This window comes from Platichthys flesus, chromosome 4 (genome assembly GCF_949316205.1).
Source record: "Platichthys flesus chromosome 4, fPlaFle2.1, whole genome shotgun sequence".
NCBI classification, from domain to species: domain Eukaryota; kingdom Metazoa; phylum Chordata; class Actinopteri; order Pleuronectiformes; family Pleuronectidae; genus Platichthys; species Platichthys flesus.
The window spans coordinates 17,611,789-17,638,539 of record NC_084948.1 but is presented as its reverse complement, the minus strand read 5'-3'; the positions used below and the strand labels follow the sequence as shown (position 1 = coordinate 17,638,539).

At 43.0% G+C, this 26,751-nt stretch overlaps 1 protein-coding gene across 7 annotated transcripts in view; it reads right to left on the bottom strand.

Moving 5' to 3' along the window:
• Nucleotides 1–26,751, bottom strand: part of dock10 (dedicator of cytokinesis 10) — a 59,508-nt gene that overhangs the window by 17,994 nt on the left and 14,763 nt on the right. For 5 of the 7 annotated variants that reach the window (XM_062385917.1, XM_062385922.1, XM_062385923.1 and 2 more), the window contains exons 1-23: nucleotides 21,310–21,619; nucleotides 13,835–13,954; nucleotides 11,480–11,569; nucleotides 10,435–10,517; nucleotides 8,999–9,071; nucleotides 8,568–8,705; nucleotides 8,190–8,324; nucleotides 7,454–7,640; nucleotides 6,481–6,566; nucleotides 5,737–5,820; nucleotides 5,423–5,581; nucleotides 4,869–5,117; nucleotides 4,647–4,769; nucleotides 3,894–4,099; nucleotides 3,712–3,791; nucleotides 2,769–2,956; nucleotides 2,574–2,639; nucleotides 2,336–2,428; nucleotides 2,083–2,206; nucleotides 1,832–1,953; nucleotides 1,610–1,693; nucleotides 375–467; nucleotides 56–174 (exon numbers count right to left, since the gene is read on the bottom strand). In XM_062385917.1, the coding sequence (XP_062241901.1) occupies nucleotides 56–174; nucleotides 375–467; nucleotides 1,610–1,693; nucleotides 1,832–1,953; nucleotides 2,083–2,206; nucleotides 2,336–2,428; nucleotides 2,574–2,639; nucleotides 2,769–2,956; nucleotides 3,712–3,791; nucleotides 3,894–4,099; nucleotides 4,647–4,769; nucleotides 4,869–5,117; nucleotides 5,423–5,581; nucleotides 5,737–5,820; nucleotides 6,481–6,566; nucleotides 7,454–7,640; nucleotides 8,190–8,324; nucleotides 8,568–8,705; nucleotides 8,999–9,071; nucleotides 10,435–10,517; nucleotides 11,480–11,569; nucleotides 13,835–13,954; nucleotides 21,310–21,468 (2,861 nt within the window). In that variant the 5' untranslated portion in view covers nucleotides 21,469–21,619. Of the gene's footprint in view, nucleotides 1–55; nucleotides 175–374; nucleotides 468–1,609; nucleotides 1,694–1,831; nucleotides 1,954–2,082; nucleotides 2,207–2,335; nucleotides 2,429–2,573; nucleotides 2,640–2,768; nucleotides 2,957–3,711; nucleotides 3,792–3,893; nucleotides 4,100–4,646; nucleotides 4,770–4,868; nucleotides 5,118–5,422; nucleotides 5,582–5,736; nucleotides 5,821–6,480; nucleotides 6,567–7,453; nucleotides 7,641–8,189; nucleotides 8,325–8,567; nucleotides 8,706–8,998; nucleotides 9,072–10,434; nucleotides 10,518–11,479; nucleotides 11,570–13,834; nucleotides 13,955–21,309; nucleotides 21,620–26,751 lie in introns of those variants that run through there. The other 2 variants (XM_062385921.1, XM_062385920.1) reach the window with 2 other exon arrangements.

Genomic DNA, 26,751 nt, shown 5'->3' with positions numbered 1-26,751 from the left:
CAAAACCCCTTCTGTCAATGCATTCTGTTGCACACACCGCAGTACCGCTTCCTACCTGGTGGTGGCAGTGGTGACCTCGTCGTTGTCATTCTGAGTCAGAACCTTGAACAGCTGGTTGAAGAGCACTGGCAGAAAACGGATGATCACTGGTATCCTCTCCATGCTGAGGAGACCCTGGGGGGAGGGTGGAAAAAGAAGCGTAAGAGGTTGAGAGGTTGGAAGACGAGATGGGAAGGCGAAAACAAATAAAAGGCAGAAAACGAAACGACATTTAGATGCCGTGATTGGACATGAAGCAGCCTTGAGTAGGTCCTGGTTTACATCTCAGACCCAATAAAAGCAGAGCTGAGGGGATGCAGCTCATTTTCTCTGACCTTCAGGCAGTTGAGGAAGTTGGAGGTAGGAGGTACTGAGAGGTCCAGCTCTCTCTTCTGGCACTGCTGGAAGAATCTGTTCAGGTGGGGGTCCTGGCAGAGAAAGGAGAACCCATCAAAGTCACTGCTGAGCATCTGTAATAATACTTAGAGGACTGGTCCTGCTTTAAGTAATCAGCAGCTCACGATATTTAAAATATAAATCGTTTGATGGATGTTTCAGTATCATCCTGATCGCAAACAGCTGAAATGGTTTTCAAGAACAAAGCAACAAGTGTACGATTCTGGCAAGAGCACTGTGGTTTTTCCATACTTGAAGAAACACTGCACAATAGACTCTGTGCCATAGACTGTGTATAAAGGTGGACGACATGACTGCTCCCCAAAGGTGAAGCCAAAGTGCCATGATCTCCCTCTGGTGGCTGGCTGCAGTACATGTCATTAACCGTGCCTCCTCCTTGTTTGCGAATGGGACATCGACATAAATAAAAAAAAGTCGAAGTAGACATCAAATACATTTTTGTCAATGATGGTTTTATTTCATTTTAGGTTATTCTTATTACACTGATCTATAATCAAATGCTCGTTGTTTTCCAGTAAGTTTGATTTTGAGAGTTATTTGATGCTACAAAGAGAGAAACCGCATGATTGAGAGCAGATATTCATTCTTGATTGGTCGAGCATGTGTATTGGCAAGACCTCTGGCTCCAAATGGGCAAGATGGTAGCGTTTGTATCAGGGATAAATTGGATATATATTTCATCCATCTTCATATACAGTCGGGGGTCTCTAGGGGTGAGTGTTGGACACTTACAAATGATATAGCTATATATAAATAATATAGAATGAATGAAGTGGAACAAAAATAAATAAGATAAAAATTAAAGCAAAGGCAGGGCGAGGTAGTTTTTGTAAACCACACAGGAATTAAAAGCTTCTAAAAGATGAAACTGTCGCAGCAGACCTAAGCTCAAATGTAAGAGAATTTCAAAAGTCGGATAATAGACAATAGGTTGGGTTATGTTGTGTTTAAACGCTGAGGCACTGACATGGTATATGCATGTTGTGCTAAGTAAACATCCATCCATCCATTTTCTACACTACTTTGTGGAGCTCTAACCTATCCCAGCATGTAGGGGCAAAGAGGCGGAGCATACTGCACCTTGGACGTATCACCGGTCCAACACAGACATGTAGGCTAGAAAAAGACAAGAAAACTCAGAAGACGGTCTCACCTGAGTGTAAACGGTGGAGACGACATTGGTGGACACTTTGTAAATAGCTTTTCCTCCATCGACCCATTTCACATCCGCTCCATTCTGTAAGAAGAGAAGACAGCAGGTCACCGACTGAATATATCAGATTCTATGATGCTCTACATCCCCAATCTCTCAAAAATGATTGTATTATTCAACAGTGTTTTGTATTTCTATTCCTCGTACTCCCGACCCGCTCACCTTGGTGTTGCTGGCCTCCTTGATGGCGAGGTATCCAGGCGGCAGGTTACAGGAGACGGGGATGCTGAACTCCTGAGATGACAAACGGCCTTCTTTGAGGAGAGGCAGCCAAGAGTACCCGACTGACAAATAAACACACGCGTACAAAAATGAAAAATCACAGAATTGGTGGTAAAGACAAAAAACAATGAAACCTGGAAATATGATAAATGCGCCGTGAAATACTGTCTGGGGATTTTCCAGCATCTCACCTGGGGTCTCCAGGGCCTCTTTCCTCTTGACATTAGTCTTAGCATTGATGTCACAGGTGACGTGGTAGAAAGAGAAAAGAAGATGGTGCTTTTCATGAAGTTGGGTCGGAAGTTCAATCTTCACCTGGGGACACATTAGCAAATAATGGCTCATATGATGGACAGCGATGAGGAATCCACCTTCAGCTACTTATAGACTTCATGGGTGGTTTCCTGATACTCGTCCTTTTCTACTGTGGAGATTTGTCCTCACCTCGTCATAGAAGTCGGGGCTCTGCGAGTGATGCAGGACTGTGGAGCAGGCTGCTGTGGTGAACACTGGACCTCCGGGCTTGCCGTAGATGCACTGCAAAAATAGCGACGGAAAAGGGGAAACAACAAAGTCATGCTCGGGCCAGGTTCCCATGATATCAAGAGCATAAAATGGAGAAAGTGGACTCTCAGAAAAACCAATGAACGTCCCATCAGCATGTTTTTGGACAACTTTCTACCTTTAAAGGTTTGGCAACTTCTTCGTCTGAGCTGCGGAACTCAACGTAGACTGCGAGGTTACGAGCCTGTGAACATAGAACCATTGTTCCATTAAAAACTGGCCTTACAAAAAATACATATTACCGAGCAATAATAGTACATGAAGTGTGTACAAAAATACACAAGGTATAGTGTAAGCTGTGTACTGTTTGTACCTTGGCAAAGCTCTTCTGGCTGTCGTATTTGAGGTGTTTGGGGTAGACGTAGATGTGGTTCCTGTAGACGCGGTGTGGCTGCGTGTACTTGGTGGTGTCCTGGACAAACTCCTCCACCTCCACCGTCGGCTGGTGTTTAATCAGCTCCTCAAAGGGCTTCACCGGCACATAGGAGGATGTCACGCAGTCTGAAGGCAAAGAGAAGAAAAGGGTTTAAAACAGAGCCTGATGCCAACACCGATATCCAATACTGATATATCAGCGGATATATAAAAACATTGGCAGTGATTCCTGAGCTGCGTTATCGAATCCATATGAGATATAGAGGTAACTGAGGCTTTATATTGGACAGTTTAACCATAAATTGTATCTATCTAATAATTCCAGATATCTCTCTCTGTCTGTCTGGCTCACATATCTCCAGAACCATTCATCTTTTCAGCCTCACCATTGGCATGTGTGTATTGTTAAAGAAGAAAAGTGTAGTGTCGCGATTTGGGAACGTGATATGTTCAATTTTAATAAAATTTCAATAAACAGTCGGGCTTCTGAACTTTGAGTACGCAGGTGAACAGCTCTTAGTGCAGCAGCTGTGTTGCAGCTCAAGTGTTTGTTAGCAGGACTACATCTCAATTACTGCCAGTCCCTTTTACAGTTTCAGAAAGAAAACCCCAAGCCAAGCAAAAAGTTAAAAATATCTGTGAATAAAAAGAAAACACAAATACTACCAATTATAGAGAACTTAAAATGAGAAACAAACACAATATTTTGAGAACATAAATGCATCTTTTCTGCATTGTTCATTGTGCATTATCAATGTTTTCATATTGGTGCAGATCAGCTCATATCAGTCAAAACATAAAAAATCAATTGACACAGTAGAGGAGTGGGCAAGAAAAAGATGGTAGATATAAAGTAGAATGTGAACGTGTATTGAACATACTAGGATGCTCCATTGGAACGTAGTCAACCAAGATATCCACAGTCCCAGGGATGGTCTGCAGTTTGCTGGTCTTCTCTGCTCTGCACACACACAAAGATATGAACAACATGTTGTTAGAAATCTGGATTCATCTTGTCTGGAGGAGAATCTTCAGTATTTGACCTTCTCTACTGGCGCCTCACCTCCTGTACTCGGCCACCAGCTTCATCAGGTCGTCTGTGGAAATCTTGTTGCTCTCCTGTTTGAAGAGAGGTGAGAAACGAGACTCCCGGTCCAGTGCCCCGTGGTTGTCCTTGAACACTGACCTGACAGACCAGGCGAACGGCATGCGGTACTTCCCCAGTTTAGTGCAAAACTGTTTGTTGGACCTCAAAATCTTCTGAACAGTCTGTTCAAGACACAGTAAGCGAAAGAGAGACACAGCAATGTTGATAATTTTAAATACAATGGGATGTGATGTGACCTCAAGTCTCACTGATCTCCACAGAGTAACGGCATAGAGCAGTGCTTGTTTGGAAGCAGGATGAATATCTGGAGATTCACTCAACCTTCTTAAACAAGGACAACGTGGAGCGCTGCCAGCGGGGAGTCAAAGAAATGGCTTGGATAGGGTCTTGGAAAAAAATGATTTATTTCCTGACTGGCACTCTGTGATGAAGATAAACTCTGGTCTTACAGGAAAACCATTTTTGTAAATGTCACACATTAACTTGCATGACTAGATTAAGACAATTTTCCTGACAAATAAACATCCTCAGAAGCTCATGAGCCATTTTTTTTCAGCTTACTCCAAGAAAGAAGACAAAATAAAAGGTTTAGCTCATTGTTGTAAAAAAAAAAAATTCGGAGGAAATGCGATGATGTCGAGAAAGCAGATATTAAAGCAAATCTGTCTGTGTGAACGACCAACTGATGAAGAGAAACGACTTTCTGACCTTGCTGGAGTCTGTGTTCTTGATATAAGGTTCGGCGCCGCAAGCAATATTTCCCATCAGCACCTTTTCCACTCTTGCCACCAACACTATGTCCGTGTGGGGGTTGGTCACTGAGAAGATGGCCTGCATTGACAGCATTGGAAAAGCAGATTACGGTCATTGGGCATGTGGAATGCAGAGTGAAGGACCGTATTCCTCCTAGGACTCGTAACAAGCTTGTACCTGATTTGGAAAACAAAGCCAGTGGTCCAGGTCCAGGCTGAGGTGACAGTCTCCCGGCTTCTTCTCGGCAGGAGAGCAGAGGCCATTTTCCTGACCTACGGGCCCGTTCACCGGACTGCCCGTCCCGTTGCTGCAGCCTCCGACCATCTGACGCACCGCCTCGTGGTTGAGGTCTACGTGGAAGTCCGCCGACACCTTCCTCCCTTCTCGCACATCCAGCAGGGCCAGGGATACGAAGAAGGGCTCGATCTAGTGCAAGAGATTCAGCTCAGTCAGTTCCTGTACATTATCTTTGGATTCACTCTGCAAAATACCCCCTTTCATTAATATACAATTATTACTAGGGCTGTTGTGTCTTACATGGACATTTAAATATCCTCAAATGTATTAAGTATAAAGGAAATAAAGAGAGATTATTTCTTAATAGCCTCAGCTCCCCTGTCACCCTCGAAAACGATAAGCAGTAAAGATAAACGACGGGGGGGAATTTGAGGTAAGAAAAAAACAACATTGAAGCAGGGCTGAATAATTGAGCGTGTGTTTCTATTCCTCACATTAGTGACCGGTCCAGTTTCAGTCTCGTTGATGCAGCTCTGCAGCATGAGGTTCAGTGATCTGCAGCTTATCATAAACCTCCTGCCCAGCTTCTCCTCAAACGGACGCACCGACGTGTTGTCAGCTGAGGGGTGCTCGGTCCGTGGGCTCCTCAGAACCTTGGGTTGGTGAAATGACAGTTTGATACTTGGATACAACAACGAATGTTGTTTTTATTAAGGAGAGCTGCTTAAATGTGGGGAACAAGCTTTATAATAAAATCACAAAGTACAACAATACATGATGTCAAGGTTTGAGTAGACTCTATACGTACAGGAGTGTCAGGGTCAAGAGAGAACAGATTCAGCCGCTCCTCTCTTCTGGCAGAGCGGATTCCTTCATCTGTCTCTGAGATATACTGGGACAAGGCAGATGGCAAGAAAAACACAAGACAGTCAGAGAAAATCTTATTATCGGTCATGATGGTAATAAAATAACAAAAGATTTTTCCCTGTTTGTTCTGTCTTTCACACGTGTAAAAGTTTATATGTGTTTTTAGTTTGTTCTAATGGTTTTGGAAGTTAAAGGTAGCCTGTGGAGTTTTATGTTTATGTTCAGTGTTTCTCACCGAAATGCAGTATGTGCATCCCAGAGGCCGATAAAAACACCTTTTCCATCCTCATAAAATATTTGCAAAGCCGACTTTGAATGCCTGGGAACTGGCAATGTTTACATCCATGCTACGCTGACACATTTTTTTCTTGTGTGTTGCTGAAGCATTGCTTGGGAAGTTATCATCGTCAATTGGTAATTGACGCAAGAGTGAAAACATCAGCAGGAATGTGTATCACATCATGAGCATGCTGCATGAGCAGTAGGTGATTCGTAGGTGGATGAAGGGGGGGTGTCATCCCCTTCAAACTGAAGTGACTGAAAAAAGTCACTCAGTCAAAAATTCTAAAGGCTACCTTAAAACAACACTCACAGTTGCAGTTAAATACCATCACATCGACTATAGCCAGCAGCAGCTGAGTCATACAGAAGTGTTTGAAAAAGGAGAGTTGTCAGTGTAGCCGACCTTTGCGAGCTCTGGATTGATGCCGTTCTCCGTAGCGTCCTCGCTCTCCTGCAAACAGCAGTCACTCAGCGACAGGTCGAACACGTCTGGAAAGAAAACAAACACGATCAGGACTCCAGAGCGTGACTCCTGCTCGTGAGCGATCACTGCCATCACTGAGTGGATGGGAAGGTTTATCCAAGCATTCCCTTCCCCCCCATGGGTTAAAAGCCATATAATATTCTATTAAATAGGTGCGCCAGTGCACTGAATACACTCTTAGTAGAGACAGTTGACATATAAACATCTCAGAATAAAATATAACTCCATTAGTGGTATTTATGGAGACGAGCTCCTGCAGAAATGTAACCTGCATGTGCCAGAAGCAGTTCTCCCTAAAGGCCATTCGGAACAGAATGGGTCATTAATGGTGGGTCACCACATGCTCCGAGCCTGATTTAGAGGCACGCTAACACACCACAGAGCAGTGACAGCTGAAGCTATTACATCAGCGGGCCAGCTCTCAGTGCTCGGTCAGTGTGTGTTAAGTCACAGGCTGTGGCCCCATGCCAAACCCTCTCATAGAGCTGGCGTATAAGGATGACTTTTATGAATTCTGCTTCCATATTAAGTTTTTAATGACAAGGTATGAAGCTTTAAATCAAGGTGGAGTCGCTGTTTGGAGTCAGGCTCCGTTTCCTGGCAGTGACGTTCGGGACTGAGCCTCACCCGGCGAACTTCCCCGCTAGACGGCAGATATTATTCACTCAGACGAGGTCAGACAGACAGGATAAAGGTGACGTTTTTTGCTGACTATAAAAATCATTCCTCTCTTAAGGACACCGTGATTTATATGTGTTGGAATGATGCTGCCTCTCTCCTCTAAATGACCGTCCGCGCTTACATCCACTTTGCCCTTTCCATTAATTATTTCATCCCCTCCATCGTGTGCAAACCTTTATTCGTAAATACAAAAAAAAAGAGCCGATCTCACCCTGCCGATGGTCAGTGAGGTCCAGGCTCTTGCGGTCTGGAGCCGGCCCGTCGTGGGGGCTGATCTGTAGGATGCGGGTCAACGTGCTGATCCACTCCTCCATATCCTGCTCGCTCTCTGCGGCCAGCACAAAGTACGTAACCTCGTTCATCTTCAGCTCAAAGGCGTGTTTCCTCAGACGGTTATTCTTTATTGGGAAGGAAAGGATAATGTGGTTATACAACAATAACAAGAGCTTGGCTGGGTTTTTGGAAAATATGACTGTTTTTCCTTTTAACACATGAAGATACTGAAAAATAAATGTAGCCTTGCTTAGCTTAGTTTGGGGATGCCTAATGGAACAATAACCCTGTTTGACATGTGGGTGAGTATGAGCAGTTGTATTTATCTGCCAGGGCTATGGGTACTCATAAACAGGATGTTGTATGTAGTTTTTGAAAAAGCCCTAACAGTTTGTTCCCTACTGTACCTTTGGAAGGATAGATGGATTTATTCGACAGTGTTAAAGGGATTTTAAAAGATAATTTCTTGCTCAGTTATATATCAAAGGGATGCCTCGACTTTGTTACCAAAAGCTTAGATTAAATCAAACTCTTAATCTTTGCAGCATTTTTTACTTTTTCTAATTTGCAGAGAAAGAAGCCTGAAAACCCCCCTTAAAGTATATGTAACTATAAAGAGATATATTTTTAATATATACTTCCCTCTTATTTACGTGGCATGCTTTCAAACCCACCTGTACCACACCAGTGCACGAGTCGAGGAAGATGCAGCCTTTTGGTTCCTTGGAAATCTTTTCATCTTTGTAGAAGTTCATGATGTAGGAGTTGTCCGTCAGCTGCGTGAGCTGGAAGAACCTCCTCTTGAATGACTGCACAGAGAGAAATGATATTGAACAGGCGTATGAATGATGTCGTAGGAGACAAATCATTTTGACTTATTTATTTAAATGTATGTATATGTACAGATATATTACAATTCAAGTTGAAAGCACCAGGTCAGAGAATGAGGTAAAACTTTTCAGGTGAACAAACGGGGAAATATGAGTGAAAGGGTGAAAAAGCCGGACTGAAACAGTGCTCGAGTGCATGAAAAGCATCTGACATCTTCTCACCCGAACAGTAATGCTGTTGTTGACGGTGCTGTTGAAGTTCCCTTTGTAGAGCCAGCCTGACCGAAACACACCGATCCCTCCGCCTCCTCCTCCGCCACCTCCTCCTCCTCCTTTGGACGAGGACAGGGAAGTGGTATCCTGCAAAACACGATCAGTTTGGATACATTAGTCTTCCATGACACAGAAACAAGTGATCAATAAAGAAAAGGATCCTCTCTAGACTTGTTCTATATCAAGATGGCTATTTGTCAGTGAAATTATCTTCATAAACAATGTCCCTCTGACTTGTAATGAGCTAACTGCACTTGCAAAGTATATCTTAACAGCTTTAAGGCTGCGATAAACAGATTTAAACATGGGGGCCCGGACGTACGCAGCAGGTAATGCATTCAGTAGAAAAGGCATTTGTCAATAGGTCGACCATTACTAACCTCATCCTTGTCCACATCCTCATAGTCAATCTCGAAAGAATGAGACGGCAGCTTCTCTGCTTTGTACAGTTTCCTACAAAAGATCGGAGAAAGATCAACTGAGAAAATGTGGATCTGTGATGATGTAATATACTGATGGGAGAATTTCAATTAATGAACCATTTGATTGAAGTAAATGATTGTGGACGGCTGCCTGTGCTACATCTATCCTGTCAGGAGTGGACAATAGGTCGTCCTCGTTCGATCTCGCTCCACTAATTTCCCAGGCTGACCTGTCTTTGTGTGCGAGCCACGGGATGAAATGTCTTTGTGTGTCTGTGCTGGGAGCTGCAGACAGCCAGGCTGCACTCGGCTAAAAGTCGCACAGCCGTAAAAAAGCTGCATGAAAAAAATAAAAGTCTCTTCGAGGGAACTATGCTTAGAAACATTCTGTTGATCGTGGGTGGGGGGGGTAGCTCTAATAGTGGCCTGCAGCAGATGAATATTCGTCCACTCCAATCATAAATGTTTTAAATTCCTGTGGCACCACCGCTTCACTTCAACATGCTCTTTGAATCACTGAACATACATTTATGTTTGCTAAGTTCATAGCTCAGCAGACAAACAATATCATTATTAAATCTAATAATAAATACTGTGGGTTTCCAACAATTTCAAAAAGACAAAGGACGTCAGACATTTATGGAACGATGTTTTCCCATTATTGTGCCCTAACGTGTGTTTAAGACGCATCTCACTTTAATAGTTCATCCTGGGAGGCTTTTCAAAAGGTCATGTGAACTGACTAGAAGAATACAGTGGCAACCCAGGGGACAGAGAAGGGACATTCCTGTGGTTGAGAGCAGTAACTGCAGGGCTGTTGTGGGTCAGTCTCAGTGGGACTGAAAAAACTCTTGGTGACTGACTGATGGACTGATTTAAATGGAAGAGTAGATGGATATCTGAATGGATGAGTGACGTCTGCAAAAAGGACGAAGGGAACTTCTTTCTGATGCCAACTTCCTGCCACATAAGTTAAACAAATGTATATTATTACGGATAATTCTTGACTTTTTTTTGCCCTATTGTATGAATAAGGTACTTGTTAAGAAGCTTGAAGGAAACAAGGGAAGGAGAGATGAGGTGGGACATGCCACAATAATGTTACTGTTATATGTCAAGATTTAGAACTTTGCTTCAGACGTTTGAAACCTCATTTATGTGAAACTCTAACCAAGTAGCGGTTAAATGTTTTGGACGCTAATGGTGCAGACACAAGAAGAAAAATCCCATCGTGGTGAGAACTCTCCAAAATCCTTGCTTCCTTCTGACAGAACAACCCAAAGTGTACAAAACGGTTCATTATATTCAGGACTTGGACACAGAACTGGTTTAGATGGTCGAAACCCATAGAGCACACACGACAGACAGGGTAGAACAATGCCAAAAGGGATTACCTGGGCAGCAGGCGGTAGTCTCCGGCGTATTCATCATACTTGAACTGGACCACATTTAGCTCAGAGTTGTAATACTGACAGGCCTAAAGGAGAGGACGGAGATTAAACAGGATATGATTTAATATATCCATTTTCCAAAACGACAGGGAACTCTGACCCGGATTAGCTCAAAAACGTGAGCAGACAGCGAGGGAAGCTGAAGTACAATGAAAGTATCATCAGAAATCAGCTCTCCTGAGGCTGAGTTACTGATGTGCAGACTGGGAATCATCATTAGATTATTTAAATTATGAAAGGGGACTGAATTAAGAATACGCCCAAAAGGACTCTGCTAACGGAGAAACCTTTACATCTTCATCTCGTCTGTCTTGTGGGTTGAAGCAGATCTTTAATAGAGCACGAAGAGAAGGTTTGGTCTCTCTCTGTCTCACACACAACCACACACACACAACCACACACACAACTCCACACACACACACTGGATGGTTTCACATCCTCTAGTCTTACTGCTTGTTGAATGTCGTGTTGCTATTGTCTTTAATCCATTTGTTTAGAATGAGCTTGATCTTTTGTTAACAATGTCAAGTTATAAACAAACCAAAAATGTACTCAGCTACCACAAACATACACAAAGACACACAGACACACACACACAAGACAGAGTCAGACACACACACACCAACGCTAGTCTCCAGTGAGCTGTGACAGTACCGTCTGGGGAGTTTCCGTCTCCGCAAATATGATTTCTCCACCGAGCCCTTGACATTAAGGCCGGTCGATCTGAAACGAACCCTGTGGGTCTCGCAGATGCACATGCGCACACGGGCTAATACACATCAAGCCATGCGCACACATCTGGTTTACTTTAGAGGCGTGGAGATACCGCTCCAGCTGGTTTCAGGATGTCCTTTATTGGAAACAGCCAAAGCTGACAGACCTCAGACAGTGACTGAAAGCTTTTACATTCAAAACCACAGATTCAGTTAAGACCTCCCCACACGCACACACACGCACAGACACACACACTAACAGATGCAAGCCTCACCTGTCTGACCAGCAGACATTCAGCCTGTAGCTCCGCCCCCTCAGGAACAGTGGACTTGAGAGTGCGTCTCTCCTGAGGCACAGTGGAAACCTACAGGGGCAAAAACATTGAGGGGGGTTGTTATCGTAATAGGAAATCAGAAGGTGAGAATATTTTGGCATCACTCAATGCTCCCATGAACTTATATATCTATCTATATATATATATACTGTATATGTGACTCGATCTCTGTCTATCTAGCCTCCCCAGGTAATGTTTGAAATGTCCCTTCCATCCAGCACTTGGTGTTGATCAAATTTGGTTTGTTGGCTTTTGTATGCTTTCAGCCAAGACCTTTATTATGAAGTAGTGCTGTGTTCCAGGGGCAGCTGTGGCTCAGTGGGGGTGGGGGTGGGGGGGGGGGGGGAGCAGGTCATCCAATGAGTAAATGGTTCAATGCCCGGCTCCTCCAGATCCCAAACTGCCCCTGACAGCAGCACTGACAGTGTGTGATGGAAGAAGCCCAGCATACAGTAGCGCTTTATGAATGTGTGTGTGTGTGATTGGGTGAATGTGGATTGTACAGTCCATCCATATAACTATCTCTAATAGGGATAAGCTACGTCAGTCTGATGGTTGTTCCACCACAGATGTTCACGGTCCACAGAGGATGAATCTTAAACACTTTTGTGATCCCTTAACATTTCACTTTGTCTAATACTTAAGTTTACGAGATTCCCATCAGCCGAGGCAGTGGACAGATGTTAGTGGTTTTACTTATCTCGATTCCTCACCAGTTCATGAGTGGACTTACGAAAAGTTCTCCAGAATAATGATGGAATTTTAATCTATTCCTTCTTGAATTTTTTTCTGTCCAGCTTTAGTGCAGGGATAATTAATAATTCAACGTTGATTAATCTACAATTTATAGTGTAACCTATGAGTCATGCAATGAATTATATGAAGTGTGCAGAGAATCAACATTCAATCTCGAAGGTGCACATTGATAAATTGTGCCGGAGCCGAATAAAAAACAAAAGTCAGCACTGAAGAAGTTTGTGCAAGAACAAAGACGGAGTGTGATTCATCCAGCCCAGTCAGCTGGCTATAACACACTGAGCTCACTTACCAACTGGCAAAGAAGCAGATCTAATAAATGCCTTTTGTGCATTAGCAATACTCCGCCAAGCTTCTTTCACATACAATTATGGAGATGGACTTTAGAGAAAAAGAAAATCGGGGGGGGGAACTGTTGCGTATCAAGAGCCGATGCACACAGTCCGGCTACAACTCTGAGGTTCACGAGCAAATTAATCCTTTATACTACAAGCAGCCAATTAAGTCCATCTTAATGTACAGCGGATCAGCGTCTGCACAAGGCATTAGCGCTGTAATGAAGGGACTGATGAAGACAGAGCTAAAGCGAGCAGAATAAACTGTTGTTTGTAAGGAAAAGACCAGAATATTAAACATGCATTATTAGTGCTGGGGTGTAGGCAAACATTGCATTTTAAACATTATATCATTGTCAAATTAAAAACTGTGGCATTTATATTATAAACACATTTTAAAACTGGTGCAACTTGATAAGTATTGCAGACCTAAATTCCGCACTCTGCAGGCAGCGTCCATGCTGTGACCCGGTAGACAGTTTGCTCTTGATATTAAATAATAGATCAACTACTGGGTTTTTATTATATCTATAGTAGATGTGACTGATACAGACCATCAATATTTGGTGATGGTCAAAGGACTTTGATAAGTAAAAGGCTTTCCATTAGCAAAGGTAGGTAGATCTCCTTTGTTGCCGTATATCTACTGGGCACACTTGCAAACTGCTCTACTTTAGCCTTCTGTATGGTGGAAGCATTCAGCCGGCACTATGTTTGATGATGTTTGATTCAAAAAAATTCCCCATATCACCAAAACCATAAGAAAAACTCCACTCTACACCAAGACACAGAACTCTTATATGAACTTAGAATGTTCTTGTAAGGAGGTCGTGTTTTCATTGCTGTTTGTCTGTTATGCAAAAACTACCAAACCAATTTTCATTGCAACTTAGTGGTAGTGTGTGAACTGAGTGTGCAATTTGGTGCAGCTTGGTTACATTTAAGGGGACTGTTGGCTATTAACAGAGGTATGCACTCTACTGAGTAACTGTGTTTCCCAAAGAAACATCAGGCCACTCCCCCCGCTCACACACACAAACACACACACACACACACACACACACACACACACACACACACACACACACACTCACACTCACACTCACACTCACACACACACACACACACACACACACACACACACACACACACACACGCGCGCACACAATTACAAACATGCACACGCACTAACACACACACGTACCGAGAAATCATTGTCAGGGAATAGAAGCAGGTCTCTGAGAGGGTCTTCCTTCAACTCCTCCCAGAGTTCGGCGATGACAGCCTCATAGTCGAGAGGATCGATCAGCTTAGGCTTCTCCTGCTGCAAAGGGAAACAGAGACACTTGATCAGAATCCAGTGGCTTGGCCAGGTGTTAGACCTCAATAGGGTTGAATGTGGTGTGATATGATACCATACTGTACTATCAGTAAGATATGATATGTTGCGATATGATACACCATGAAGTGTCACTGATTGAAGGTTATTATGAATGCTTGGTCAAATTGCAGTAAGCATTGAATGATATTTTGCTAAATAAAACATTTGAAATCCTTAAAAAAGTAACATGTTGATATATGCACTTAATTCAGGTAATATCCACATCCGACACTCATTCCTTCTTGTATATGTTTTGGTTTCATATCATATAGTATCTCTAATGGGACAGAATGGATGAAGTCTTCATGACAGACACTATAAAAACTAGCCATGATCATTTCCTGTTTTGTGCTATGACAGCATTAGGACCTAAAATAATCACAGAGGAAGTAACATGGCAACTAAAGAAAGGCCTTGAAACACCCCACGATACAATACGTTTCCACACAGTCCAATACAACAAACTACAAGTTGTAAAATGATGATGCTCTCAAGTAAAAGTAATCCATTGCACAATTTATTTCTCATTCTCGGAAAGACTTATAGAATGTTGAAGGATCATATAACTGGTTAATTATCCAAAAGAAGCCCGACATTTTACACATGTCTTTTACAGAGAGAGGCGATCACTCTCTTGTCATTCAGAGGATATCAACAGAGCAGCAACGGCAGCGAAGCGAGAGCCAGAGCAGGTTGTGGTCAGGAATGCAGAGGAAGTAATGATCTCTGTCTTGTTTCACACGTGTGCAGTGCAGCCCCATGCTCTCACCCACCACAGATACCTAAACAGTCACAACAGGCCTCTTGGCAAACAAGCAAGAGAGCACAGGGGACAAAAGAGTTTAACCCATCAGAGGGTGATTCATGCCGTACTCATAACTTACAAAAAGCCCCTCTGCTCCCACCACCCATACTGCTAATATATACTCATATAGTGTAACAGGTTAGCATGCAAATGTGTACTATCACAATGATTTATTCTCCAACGAGACCAATGTACTTTCCAGCTTTTCTTTCTTTGCGTCTCTTCTGGCAATGAGTACTATGTACTGGCTTTTCCAGAGATAGGGCCTGCTGAAATAATTAGGCTGTTTACAGACACAAACTTTGGAAAACAGAGAGAGAGAGGTTTGCAGTTCACATATGAAGAACGCTGCAGGAGTTTGGGTGAGTCAGAATCTTTCACGAGGAAAATGTCCAGAACATTCAGGTGAGGGGTAGTGCCAAGGTACTGGAACATGGCAGGAGGTCGCAAAACTTACAAAACGGATTTTAACGAACTTGCTGGAGGGATGGGGCCTGGGAAGAATGAAACGGTTATCAGGTCACTTTTTACAAGAACCACAAAATAAAATAAAAATAGGTTAGACTTTTTTCCGTCTACGAAATAGCAGATCAGCGATTACTTATATACTCAACATATTAATCTATACATCCATCATCTATACCGCAGATCCTTTGGGGGTCACGGGGGAGCTTGAGCCAATCCCAGCTGACAGTGAGCGAGAGGAGGGGTACACCCTGGACAGGTGACCAGTTTATCACAGACACAAGGCCGAAGTACCTAAACATCTATTCTCACTCACGGTCTACTGATAACCCTCTTATTAAACTAACATGAATCTGGACACAGGCATAGAGAAAAGATGCTGACGCCACCTAGAAAGACCCCAGCCAAGTCAAAGTGAGAATCGATTATGGAAATGTGCATTAGCTGAAGTCTTAATAACTACTGGCTAATTATTTAAAATATGCTTTTCTGAAAAACAACCACGAGCTCCTAAGCAACAGAGGAAATGAACAGACCTGAGGAACGTGGCTTGAGGTTTTCTTACATACAGTGTGGCTCTGATCTGAACCATGTGACGTCAGAGTAAACCTTTCAGGGGAAGGAGTGGCATCCCCCTCACGAGATGATAGATTCCAGTCATGTAGCTTTCGCTCTTGTTCAATCATAATTTAAACTGTTAATTTCTCTTCCCGTCAAACAGCCAGACTAAATGAAATGTAACAAACCTTTAAAAGAGAAGGAAATAGATCACATGCCTCAACCACTGATTAGACTTAAATGCCCAAAGATCACACAGGGATAAGAATAAAATACTCAGAACTCTGATAAGAACGATAAGCGGTAAGTTACTGATTGTAAACTACGGCAATGTGACCCTTCCCACGTGACACATGATAAGAACTAACGTAAACATAAAGAAAGATATAAATACATACAATACTCAGCCGGTTGAAAGTTGAGCGCACTCGTTTGCTCTTCATTTTCCTCCTGAAGGTGATTTTGCTTCTGAAGCTCATTGCCGGCAGAATAGAGTGACGCAAGGGTAGAATATTACGATATAAGTTAAATTAAAAGCCAACTATATAAAAACGCACATCGTCTTGCATGTGCTCTGTCATAAGCAGAACTGACACTGACGGGGAGTTGTGTGTTTGTGTCAGCACACGTGTGTGTAGAGGAAGTTGACGTTTGATGAACAACACACAATGATACACACACACACACACACACACACACACACACACACACACACACACACACAGAAAGAGAGAGAGAGAGAAAGAGAACGAGAACGAGAGAGACACAAAATCCCCGGCAAATGAGAAACCAACCAACTAGGCTGCCTTTTCTATGACTTTCAGATTGATAGCTTTCCCTTTAAGGCAACACATTATCACAATGTAAACTGGACATCATACAGACAATTTTATTTTAACAAACTAATAAAAAATTTTTTTAGCAATAGCTCCTCAACTACAGCATACAGGCATATGAATAAGCAAGCACACCATGGACTTCTTATTCTGCAGCTAAACTCCCTACAGGAGACTGTCTGGAAGCCAATGTACATGTAACAAAAAAATCCTAAAAGCACACAAAATTATTCATTGATGCCTTTTCCCATTGCCATAAAAGAACACATTAATTCAGACTAACATTAAAACCATATTCTGCCTGTAGACACACAAACACTCACTTCCCCACATTAAACCTCATAGCAGAACAGAGATCTGGACAAGAGGGAACAGCTTCTGATGATACAACAAACTGATAGAGAACTGTTGTAAAAACATTATATATTATGCCACCATTTGGCCTTTTGGCAGCATGGATGGATTAAATAATAATAATATAAAATGCTTTGCTGTTTACTGGTACGAAGTAAACTGCTCACAGCCATTGAAAGGAACCATGGACTGTAAATAGAGATGGACGACGCATCAGCGAGTCCAAACCAAACATATCCGGAACGTGAACAATTGAACATGCATCAGTGTGATAAGAATAACATAAAATGTCACAAACCATATTCGGAAAACATTTGTTTTATAAGCCTTTTTTAAGTTTGGCCCATGTCCCATCTGCTAACATGCAGTACTGCAGCCAGCCACCAGGGGGTTATTCCAGTGATTTGGCTTCAGTTTTGGGGAGCTGCCCGTACACGCCATGTAGCTATATCTGTGTAGTATGGATGTCTTCTCACTGCGGTGATGACGCAACATAATATGTAGCCACACCATCAACCATCAACATGAATTATCACATAATGATCAATACTTTTCTTAGATGAGTAAAATCATCTCTAACACGCAGACAGCCAGACACACACACACACACAAACAGTGTCATCAGACGCATTTTTAAACTCAGACTTGGTGAAAGCGAGAACATTTGTGAGCTTAGGATATGTATGGAGAACAGGAGCTAATTGCAGCTGATCTTTTCTTATACATAATAGCATTAATAAATGAAAAAGGTTTTATGAGATGATGCTACTATACATCTCGTGATTTAATGTGAGAGTGACACAACAACCTGATCCTGTAACCCCACCAGGACAGGACACTTCTAAGCAAAGCATTAATCTTATGTTTACGTGATTTAATAACCACTAATACGACTTTGATGTTTTGCATCTGAAACAGTGAGTCATAATTACACTTGTAGCACTGCACTCCTTCAAGTATATTTAACGTCTGCAGCAATGAGCAGGAACTCAACTTCCCGTCTTCTTCCTCATGCACTCCCTCTATCCTCCCTCTGTTCTGCACCAGCTGCCTCAGCTGGCTCCATCCCTCCTTTGCTCCCTCTTTTTTTCACCTCCTCTGTCGCCTCATCGTCTCATCAAACATCCTCAGCGGCACACTCCTTGATTGCTCCTTCCTTTGATTCCCTCTCTCTCTCTACCCCACTCATCTGTGTAACCCCCTGTTAAACATCTCCTCCAGTCGCCTGCTCCCTCCCTCTTAGCAGGGGTGAGGCAGGGTGGGTGATGATGTTGGTAAACTACAGCTGAGTGGAGGGCACAAATCGAGCAGTAGACTGGTGGCCCGCAGAGTGGTTTTCCTCCAGCATAACTGTAAACAGAGGGAATGAGACAGGGGGAGGGGAGGGGACGATGACCTGAATTAGTCATAAGAGAAAAGAGGAGAGTTAATCTAAGTTGGGAACTGATTAAGGTTGATAGGCAAGAAGGACAAAGTTGGAGGAAAATCACTGGGTTTGACTCTTCACACATCATGCACACAAGCTGGACTGTGTCAGATTTAAAGGATTTCCTGCCTGTTATTGGAGCGATGTGAGTTAAGTGTGACAATAACAGAGAGCTGACAAAAAAGAAGAGAGGGGAGGACAGAGAAAGCTGAGACAGCAGAGAGGAGACGAAAGCAGACAGAGGCCATCTGCTTTACATCATTAGAGCAATACAGGGCCTTGGGAGAGCCACAGTGAGACGAATGGGGATTCAAACTTCTAAAGGAAGCTGCCTCGTTTCTCTAATTCTCTTGCCAAAACACACACTAAGATTTTCTAGATGTTATCTTAATGAATGTATTTGAGTCTGTCCATTCAGCTGTTTAGAGGTGATATTATTCTATCCATTAACAGCCCTGGTTTACAGTGGATTTACAATAATTCACACTTCAAGTCAATGACCAACCAGAAAAAAATCATCCAGCTCAGGAGGTCAACACCAAAGACACATTTGTCCCTGACCGATGTCAAGGGCATGGTGACGGAGTGAAGGAGTGATAGAGTGACAGAAGGAGGTAAAGAGGGTGGAATGCATTTATAACAGCCAGGGGACTAATGTCCATGCAGCATGTGTGAGACTCCAGCATGTTAACGTGCACTTTGTTAATTTTAAGATCACTACTCTGCAGTCTTAAAAGTTTGCCGCAGTTAAGAACTGTAAACAAATATTTTCTTTTTAACAGTTTTACTTTATGTACTATAAATTATTGAGAATTCTCATACATTTTCTTTAATGGGAGACGTTTAACCACTTTTAAAGAAACTCTCTTGGCAAGAACAAGAACTGCAGACACATTTCATAACATGTTTACTGGCCCATGCTCTTGCAGATACTTTCAAAATCACAAATTCACCTTTCACGATTTTTCAGTCTAGTTTTAGAGCCGGTCATAGCCACAGTCTCCGGAAAAACAGTTTTTTCAAAGTTATGAATGAACTTGTGGTTCTTTCAAATCTCATTTTCCACCACTCTCGTTGAAAATCTTGATCAGCTGGTAGAAAGAAAGTAATGGTTTAATGTTGTTCCATTCATATGTTCGAAATAGGACTATCGCGTTTATCAAAGTGGCAGTTGACCTCTGGAGTTCCCCAGGGTTCCATACTTGAACCACAACTGTTTTCGGTTTACGCGCTGCAGCTTGGTGTTTTTATATGCCGATGACGCACTGCTCTACTTCTCTATTAGATTAGATTAGATTCAACTTTATTGTCATTGCACAGTACAGGTACTTATACAACGAAACCCTATTGATCCTCATATTATACAGCAACCTGACTGAATCTGAAATAGGCTTCTAGATGTAAATGTAAGCATTCTGCATATCTCCAAACCTTTAAATCTTAACACTGACAAATCTAACCTGGACAGCTGTGACACACACATTGGATCACTGTCTGTGAACATGAACCTGACCAGCACAACGAAAAACAAGATCTTCTCAAACCAACAACTCAGGAAATTAAACAGAAAGAGAAGCGTCCGTGTCGTAGATCAATACAACAGTGTTGCTGTATACGATATGTACAGGGCACTCACGGTACCAATCTATGGTCAAGTCGGTCGGATGATTTCCTCTAGATTTCCGCGATCCTCTCTGACCCTTACACCCATTGTTCTGTTGCCTAAAGGTCACTTTCATATAGTGGTTCAGAATAGATGGGGCTGTGGTCTGAGATTGTGATTGGATTGTTGACTTATTGTGGGTGTGACATAAATAAATGAACTCTGTGCTGAAGTGATCCAACACTGGTTGCTACAGTTAACTAAAGCAGTATTGAGGGCGGCAAAAATGATCGTGGACGTCTCCATGTATCATATGATAAGTCGTTATCGTAATTTTAGTGACAGGCCTTAGTTTGAAACATTTCCTGATCTGTACGGATCGTCTGATGCTTTTATTCTTACAGTGGAAGAATCTGCAGGTTTACATGACTTCCCAGTATCGTGGCTCTTGATTGCCACAGAGACCAGAAAAGGCGGCACCAGTGGAGACAGAAGGTTTATGGAGGGAGAGAAAGAAAGGGGAAACTGAAAAGGCGACTGTAAAGATCCCATCTTGCCAAAACTTGAACATTTTTTTCCACTAGTCTTACAAAAACCAGGGTCTTTCCTGGAATAAAAAAAGGTCTGGCCAGCACCGTTGGATACAGACACCAAACAGATGTCCCGCATGTAACATTGTTCTGAAAGAAAAAGTCTGTAAGGAGAAACACACGCGTATGTTAATTTAATTAATTCACAGATTCCTTCATCTCGCCATTCATGCATTGATTCATTCACAGAACTGTCATGCCCCATCTTTTTGGTGGCTATTTTTATCATGTTCTCTGAAGCCCAAACGCAGAGAAAGCAGATTTTCCCACAGAAACCAGATTCCTCATGTCTGACCCCCACCATCCCCCTCTATTCTACTCCCTCCACATCCGTCCTCCTGCCTCTCAGCTGTGAATGGAAACAACCAGACCTCGACCACTGATCATTCTCAACCTCAGCTGCAGAGAGAAATGAGGAGAAAACACAAAATGCATAATATACATGGATTAAAATCACTGCTTGAAACTGGCAAAAAAGAAACAGCTCCATCCCTGTACCTACTGGCCCGAGCACTTCTCCATCATTATAATTACAAATGCACAAAACTATAGAGTAAAGCCCATAAAATGATGATTCACACCCACGTCCTGGAGTCCCCTCTACCTGCCCACACATGCATTGTACGTAGGAGCTAGTTTGAAGTGCAGTGCTGCTGGTTACCATTACAATGATGGTCAAAGGTGAGGTGGCGGAAGTGTAACCCTCTAGGGTGGGCGTGGCCGCGTCCAATGACATCTGGTCCTGCCGTGAACACATGTGACCGCAGTCGGCCCCGCCCACCGAGCGCAGGAGTAGGACCACGCTGGCCGAACAACCCATAATCCTCTGCTGTCGCCACTCAGCTCGGCCTGGTCCCGTCCAGCAGTAGAGGCGTCACCTGGTCTTTACCTGACCTCGGCTGTCTGTCAGTTTCCTGCAGTTCACTTCAGCCCCCTGGTCCAGCCAGTGATGCTGCGCCGTGTTCAAGCCCGGTGGGAAAACTGAGGCTTCATAGCCGTTCGACCTCGCCCCCCCCCCAGGCTTCACGTCCACCAGTCCAGCTCTGCAAGCTCCCTCTGCCTTCCCTGCACTGGTCTGCTCCAGTCGCCAGCTCCTAATGTTGCCGCTGCAGAGCTCACACAGTGGCAGCCTTACATGTCTCTCTCTCTCCCCCTCGCTCTCTAACACACACATACACACACACACACACACACACACACAGAGACTGCAGCTGTGCACGGTTCAGCCCAGCCCAGCTCACCCAACAAATCACAGTCTACAATAGTTGTCAGCTGACCAGAACCAGCTGCTACATACACACACACATATACTGTATGCACCACACGCAGAAGCACACATATTCTTTCAGATTTTCATTCTGCTGCATTCACTTGTCGGTGACCAATTTTTTTGCAGTCACACCGCGCGGTCCTTTGAAGTCAAGAGTTCTGCAGTGTGTGCACTGACGACACACCTCCTGCACACTGCGACTGATTCGTGTGAAATAAACTGTTGCTTCTCACAAGACAGTACACAGAGATTCCAGTGCGGTGTGTGTTTATGCATATTCATGCATCTGCGACAGCAAATTCTGTTTAATATTCCAGCATGGAGGTGGGCAGAGTGTGTGTCAGGCTCGGGAAAGAGTGTTTGGGAGCAGTGGTGAGAGGGGCTGTTGAAAGGAAAGCGGATGGTTGGAAAGTGGGGGAGTGGGCGGCTTTACAGACGGAGCATGCATGTGGAGTTTTCTGACTGTAGAGCTACAATGTGAGATTCCACCCCTGACTTTGACTCAGCACATAAACAGGCAATAGGAGACCGATTGAAGCCTTTCAATAAAATTCCACTACATCAGATTTGATGTCCCAGAGCTCCAGCGACAATCGCTTTCACCACTGCGATTTTTTCTCATGTCACCATAACATCTGGTCCCTATCATCTCTGATTCCAGTTTGTGGCTTAAGTGAAAGAACAAAGAGCGCTCTGAGAACCAAATGGTTTTCAAATGCTCTGCAGCGATTTTAAATCTGTCTAAAATTTCTCTTCGTGTTCGGGCCAGTCACACTTGATCCAAAAAGTTGTCAGAAAAGTCGATCTGAGGGAAATAAGACTGATGACACCCAAATGTCTGAGAAGAGGAGTTTTGCAGCCCGGATTTTGGTCTGGAGAGAGAATCCAAACAAGTGAAACCAGCTGACTGAGACAAGAAACTTCTTTAAACTGTAACATCTATTCAATGGAACCATAGCTGTTTAAATCAATTAGAATACATTCCCATCTGATAAATATAATTCCTATATATATGGTGAAGCTTAATGTGGTTATATACTTGTGATGGTTTGAATTCACTCGTGTCTTTTCAAGCTTTTATATTTAGTTTTTGACACATTAACTATAATTTAATTTGTGGTTGTTTCCAATTACATTACACTTTCATAACAAATCCCTGCTTTAAACATGCAAACGTGTCCAACTAACGCTGCCTGTACGAAGCATCGCTGCAATAGAAACAGCTTTGTGCACCTAGCGGGTCGTTTAAGGGAATGTTTAACATATTTAGCTTGTAGTGCAATCAAAATTTAGTTTTATGTATACATATTAGTCAAAGGGCCTCAGCAGATCTATAATTGAGGGACATATACAGTAATGTGGAGGTCCAGACATTTGCGCTCCCTATAGAGAGTAGGAGGTTACCATGGTGATGTTGTTAGGTCACGACTAAGGTCATTAGTGTCCATGTTAATCTGACAGAGGATGCCACCCACCGCCCACATACATGCTCTTTATTATAATGCTTTACATAGCTAAATATAAACAGCGCAACACACACAAACGCACAGAGAGGCGTGTGCACACGAGGCCGTCGCAAATTCTGTCCCACGCAGTGTGGAAACATGAATGTGCCCCACTCGGCAGGAGATGACAGTGTAGTCATGTCCAGTGCAATGTACAGAGAGGCGAGAGAGATGAAACGCTAACCGCACCCACCGCCAACACCATCCTCCCCATCGCACCCCCGCCCCCTTCGTCCAAAACCACTGCATCTCACTAGAAGCTCTTCAGTGCAACATGCCTGATGGCAGCAGCTACAGCTCACAGAAACCACAGAGATGGGCTTTGTGTGAACGCCAGGCCTCCACAATGGTCCTGTCATGCAAATATGCCCACACACAATCATGCCCTCTAGCTGCCAGCAGAGTCCCCATGTTCCACAGCCGAGATCTCGTTCACTGCGCCTGCCTTCACACTGTTGTACACAAACACTGATCATATCATTGTAGCGTTTTGACTGGAAACCTGTATTTATCAGCAATATGTAGCTGAGATAATGTGAATTCAGAGAGTGGTCAACACTTCATCTGTATTTAATCATTTAAAAACGATATGTCCAAACGGACATGACAAATTTGGTGCACAAATTTAAGGGGACTGTTTGAATTCCTATAATTAGGCATCTACACAGTTATAATAAAACATGAAGAGAATAATGAGCAGGTCATGTTACTCAAATATCAGATTACCAAATCTTAAAAATGTGCCAACATTTACACATCAGCCAAGTTTCAAACTTTTATAGCAACATGTTTTTCTAACAGATTTTTTATGCAGTGGTGCACACGACACAAAATAAATATTCAATGGAAAAGATGCAGTGCTTGTATGTGGCATCATTGGAGGAGGTCTGATCACATTACATTCATGCTGCAAGTCTTTCACTGTTGATACAAAGCCAAATAAATATCAGTTGAAAGATTCCTGCACATTTCCTTCTGGAAAACCTTGCAGTCTTAAAGCAGAAAGGCTGCAGTCTCAATTACACTAATCATTTCGATCTTTTAGTTTGCTAGGAAATTGTGTGAAACTACTCTTTCAGATTTTTTAATCGTTTTCTTAAAATGTTGTCTCTGTGTTGCCTTTCTCTGTCTCATCTCATTTTCGTCCGTCTCTGTGTTGCCTTTCTCTGTGTCCCTTGAATCTACCTCTGCATATGAAATTTGCTTCATAAATAAAAATTGCCTTGCCTTGATTACTACAATCCTCTCTGCAATTTGTTTGTTTTGCTGTAGCCCGTTTTGTCATATAAAACAGAGGGAGGGAGGAATTTAGAGCAGAAGCACCCGAGGCAACTTTCAGAGAACGAGGTGGTGGAGAGTTAAATATGTGATGAGGACCTTGAGCCTGTGTGGAAGGGAAACGAGGAAACCGACTCGGGCTCTTTGCCGATGGAGACACAAACATGGAGGTGAGGCAGAGCTAAGCAGCTCATCTCCCAGTACACCAGTATACTGTTAGAGGAATAAATAATTACTAAATGAGAGGGGAGAACAAAACTCTACAAGGATAGTGTCACATCCCAAGACAAAAACACAAAGTGTTGACACCACCCACAGAATGAGATGCAACAATCTGCTCTACTTCTTCCTTCTATCTGCTCGTTTTCTCTTCTGTCGCTCCCTGTCTATGCTCAATTGCTCATCTGTAACTCACATGCCTGATATCTAAACTCCTTTGAAACTCGGATGATGAATGCCAACCCCTTCTTTATTCCATGGGTCATTTAGTCTTCAAATAACTTCAGAGAGAGCAAATGATATGGAACCGTTATTTCTCAGACTTTTCCGAGAAGAAAGATAAAAGGAAAGGAAACAAGAGAAAGCACTTGTGAGTTTGTAAGTAACTGCTGCTATTAAATGTGACCTTGCAGGAAAAGAAACTAAAAGAAGTATTTAAGTAGGTTTTAATTCCCAGAGAGATCTCCAAGACAGAATCAGGGCCTTCAAATAATATGAGAACTAGAATGGGCCTCAGTAGAGCGCATACCTAAAAGTCCACTTTAATGAAATCAAGCTGCACCACTTCGCACAAACTCATTGATATCAGTTCCTTAATTTATTTCCAACTCAATCCATGAATTATTCCCTGGGAAAACTGTGAAATGTTGAAGGATGCTTGGAATTGATTTGGTTCTTTCTTGGCCCATACTGCATCCGTCCACCAAGTATCATGGAAATTCATACAGTAATTTGTGCATAATGATAGACGGGGTGAAACCATGACCTCCTTGATGTCGGCAATAAGCTGTAGATTCTTTATTGGGAGAATATTATTATCTGTATTTCTACATGTTTACTTAATTTACAAGCAGCCAGGAAGACAGTTTAAAGTACCACAATATAAAAGTACTCTTTTAAAAAAAAAGTTCGGGTTCTGCACGTTTTATTAACAAAAAGCCGTCTCTATTTTTATGTTGTACCATATAAACATTTTACTGCTATTGTTGGTTTTCAATGCAATATAATTCAAATTTAGGCAGCTCATTTATAAAACGTAAAGTTGAAGACAGGGTTTATAGTTTTGCGTGTTGTTCAGAGAGCCTGCTGAACACCGGGAGGATAGCTAACTTCAATAATAGGGAATGTGTTTGGAAGAAGTTTGCTTGTGTGTGACCAGGGTTAAGTTGTGTGTCAGTGTGAGCATCTGTAAAGGATGACATCATCGGGGTGTATAGGGAACTCATTTTCAGAGTTAATGTTTTCCAGCTGTACGGTATCGGCCTCTGAAATCCCTCCGTCTCCCAGTGGAACCTCTACTCTAAAGAACAACACTGGAAGTGAGGAAGCAGTGCACGGCCATGTGCACTAGTATTGCAGGAGTTTGGTCTCTGCCTGTATGCGTGTGTGCGAGTTGCAATTGCATGCAGGTTATTTAGACTAAAAGACCAGCATAAGCTATTCCCCTGACTTCAAATACCTCAACTAGGCCGAGTAGGAAACCACAGTCCATTTAAACTCATCCGCGCTGCCTTGTAAGCAGTTAGCCGGGCTAAAGTTAGGCTCCCTGTGGAGCTGCAGGCTGACTCATGGCAGCAGCGTTTGATGTGGCACCGGGCTCCGCTGAGTTTACTCGGATAAACACTATCCTGTTCCCATGGTGACCACAACAGGAAGGATGCTGTCACTCACGTGTGCCGGGTTCTCTGCAAACTCCGGCCTGCCCCCCCCCCCCTCCATCGTGGCACTCAGGGGGCAACAACAGGGACACAGGGTCGACCTCTATGCACTGCACCCCCCCTGTTCTCACACAGCACACACACACATCCAGTGTTTTAGTATAATGTGCTGC